Source organism: Equus quagga, chromosome 2 (genome assembly GCF_021613505.1).
Source record: "Equus quagga isolate Etosha38 chromosome 2, UCLA_HA_Equagga_1.0, whole genome shotgun sequence".
Classification (NCBI taxonomy): Eukaryota; Metazoa; Chordata; class Mammalia; order Perissodactyla; family Equidae; genus Equus; species Equus quagga.
The window spans coordinates 184,604,145-184,606,854 of record NC_060268.1 but is presented as its reverse complement, the minus strand read 5'-3'; the positions used below and the strand labels follow the sequence as shown (position 1 = coordinate 184,606,854).

The 2,710-nt window shown below is 64.5% G+C and overlaps 1 protein-coding gene across 1 annotated transcript; it reads right to left on the bottom strand.

Moving 5' to 3' along the window:
• Positions 1-226: 226 nt before the first annotated feature.
• Positions 227-2,117, bottom strand: LOC124235261 (olfactory receptor 287-like). Its single transcript, XM_046652847.1, has 3 exons — positions 1,961-2,117; positions 1,290-1,400; positions 227-1,167 (listed from the first exon to the last, which is right to left on the bottom strand). Exons 1-3 carry the CDS (start codon positions 2,115-2,117, stop codon positions 227-229), a joined length of 1,209 nt encoding a protein of 402 aa, XP_046508803.1.
• Positions 2,118-2,710: the final 593 nt, after the last annotated feature.

The following is a 2,710-nucleotide window of genomic DNA, read 5'->3' as shown; positions in this document are numbered from 1 at the left end:
TGTGTCCCCATTTCTCTTCCGGAATCCATGTCTGGAACGCTGAGGGTCTGGGTACAGCTTGGCAAGGCCTGTAGAAGAATGGAAACTCCGCGGGGCCAGGCTGGGGGCCGCCCGTCCACACAGTGATATCAGGCACCGTTTCCAGCCACGCAGAGAGAGTGGTGCCGAGAACTGAGGCCTGGCCGGGAGAATCGGGTGGCCAAGCCCCGCAGAGCCGGCTCGGAGCTCAATTTCCCTGCACCCACCTCCGCAGAGCCTCCTTGACGTCCTTGTTCCTCAGGGTGTATATGAAGGGGTTCAGCACCGGGGTGACGACGGTGTTGAGCACCGTGACTGCCTTGGTCAGGTCCAGTGAGCTCTCCACCGAGGTTCTCACGTGCAGGAAGATGGTGGAGCCGTACCAGATGAGGACCACTGTGAGGTGGGAGGAGCAGGTGGAGAAGGCCCTTTGCCGGCCCTGGGCAGAGGGGATCCTGACGATGGTGGTGATGATGCAGGTGTAGGAGATGAGCGTGATGAAGCAGGAGCCCAGGATGACGCAGAGGGCGATGCCGAAGGACACCAGCTCCACCACCCGCCTGTCGCTGCAAGCCAGCGCAATCCAGGGTGCGATGTCGCAGAAGAAGTGGTTTATGACGCGTGAGCCACAGAAGGAGAGGCGGGTGATGAGGGCTGTGGGTACAGCGATGGTGGAGAAGCCACACAGCCAGGCACCCAGGGCGAGGCGGGCAGAGAGGCCTGGCGTCATGATGACGCCATAGCGCAGCGGCAAGCAGATGGCCAGGTAGCGGTCGAAGGCCATCACCGCCAGCAGGAAGTACTCGGTGCAGCCCAGCGAGAAGATGAAGTACATCTGCGCAGCGCAGCCGGCGAAGGAGATGGCTCCGCTCTGCCAGGCGAAGGTGGCCAGGGCCTTGGGCACGCAGGCCGTGGTGAACCAGATCTCCAGGAAGGAGAGGTTGCAGAGGAAGAAGTACATGGGCATCTGGAGGCGCCTGTGCGCGCCGACCAGGGAGATGATGGCCAGGTTCCCGGCCACCGTGAGCACATACAGGACCAGGAAGAGCAGGAAGAGCCCCGCGTGCAGTCCCCGCGGCCCCGGGAAGCCCAGCAGGACAAACGGCCCCTGCGCGGAGAGGTTCCAGCCGCGGCCCCAAGTCATGAAGCCTGGGAGACACAGACCACCGAGTGGGAGCAGCCGGGAAGAGGGGCCTCCCACCCGAGGCCCGCACTGGGGGCTCAGGAAAGGAGGGGCCGGCCCTTCCCCACTCCCTTTGGGGTCTACTCACCTTGTCCGAGAATCCCAGGACCCCAGCCAGGTCTAGCATCCCCGTGGGAGCGAGTGGACAGTGGTCCACAAGGGAAGCGGCTCAGAGCGCTGGCGAGCGGCTGCTCGTCACCTGGGGGCGGGGGGGTGTGTGCTTATTTTCAGACTCAAGAAGCCTGGGAGAGGACAGAAAGTGTTGAGTTTTCACAAATGAAATTATGTATGGCCCTATTTGTAGCATTTTCCTACAACAAACCAGGTTGATTCCTAGAACATTATCACTATGCCCGGCAACCCCACCCCCCCCAGGACGGCAACCTCCAGAAGTAGCCCGTGGGGCTGTCACCCCGGATATTTGTCAGCTGGGAACTGAGGCAGACAGGCGTCCCTCCCCCCACCTCCGCCACCCCGCAATGGGAAATCGCAAACAGCTGTCTCTGTACAGAGGCTGGAGGTGGGGGTGGTGCTGGGGGGACGGGGACAAGACAGGGCGGGGCGCGAGGGCGGCGCCCACAGGGAAGACAGGCAGCCCGAAGGTAGGCGCCAGAGTGCGGGGCTGCGGCGCGAGGGGAGGGGGTAGTGGGAGCCGCGCTCAGCCGCTCAGCAACACCCTCCCTGGTCCCTTCCTGCAACCCTCGCGCTGGCTGCTCTGGGCCCACGGCGCCCGATGAGTGTCTGAGGGGGTGGCCGCACCAAGGGGGACGGCGATCCCACGGACATGGAGCCGAGAACCAGCAGCCTCAGTGAGGTCGGAAGGGCCCGGCCGGCGAAGCCCGAACATTGTCCAGACGCCGGACCGGCTCAGGCAGACCGCGCTCCGGGGCCCCCACGACCCCACGCAGTTTTCCATCCTCGCCTCCTCTCCCTTGCTGTGCGCACGTGCCAACACCGCACGCGCCTGTGCACACTCACACGTGGGCACAGCATACACACTCACGGGCCTCTGCACACAGTGCGTGCACACACACTACCTGGGCCAGCCCTCTGCCCCTCTGGAGCACTCACCCCTGTTCCTAGCAGACTTGAGGCGTCCCTTGGCTGCATCCCCTTGCCAGCCCCACAGTGCAGTCTCTGCAACTGTCTATCAGCCCCAGTGAGTAACAAAACAGCCCACGCTATGGCCACGTCCGCAAGACACCTGCGCCAGCTGCGAGGGGTGCCTCTTGTGGCTGCCCAGCCCCGCAGCCAGCGTTCAGACAGAAGCAGAACTCCCCAGGGGATCTCGGCAGCGCAGACAAGGCCAGTGACCCCCAACCCCCAGGCCCCAGGAGGGGGCCACGGTGGACCCTCCTGGAAGGAGCTGTCCTTTCAACAAAGCATCCTGTCCCGGGTCCGTCCGTCATACCCCACCCTCCCCTGCCTTGTCGAGGCCGGTTGCTCCTGCCCCCTCTACTGAAAGCCAGGGGGCACGGACCCCACCCCGGCTGCACCGGGCCTCCAGGC

What these genes read in the sequence shown, in the direction of transcription:
- LOC124235261 (XM_046652847.1), bottom strand. Translation starts at nt 2,117, where the DNA reads ATGGAAAACTGCGTGGGGTCGTGGGGGCCCCGGAGCGCGGTCTGCCTG. An exon ending in TGGGATCGCCGTCCCCCTTG is followed by an intron (nt 1,401 to 1,960) that starts GTGCGGCCACCC and finishes CCCCGCCCCCAG; the next exon opens with GTGACGAGCAGCCGCTCGCC. An exon ending in TCCTGGGATTCTCGGACAAG is followed by an intron (nt 1,168 to 1,289) that starts GTGAGTAGACCC and finishes TGTGTCTCCCAG; the next exon opens with GCTTCATGACTTGGGGCCGC.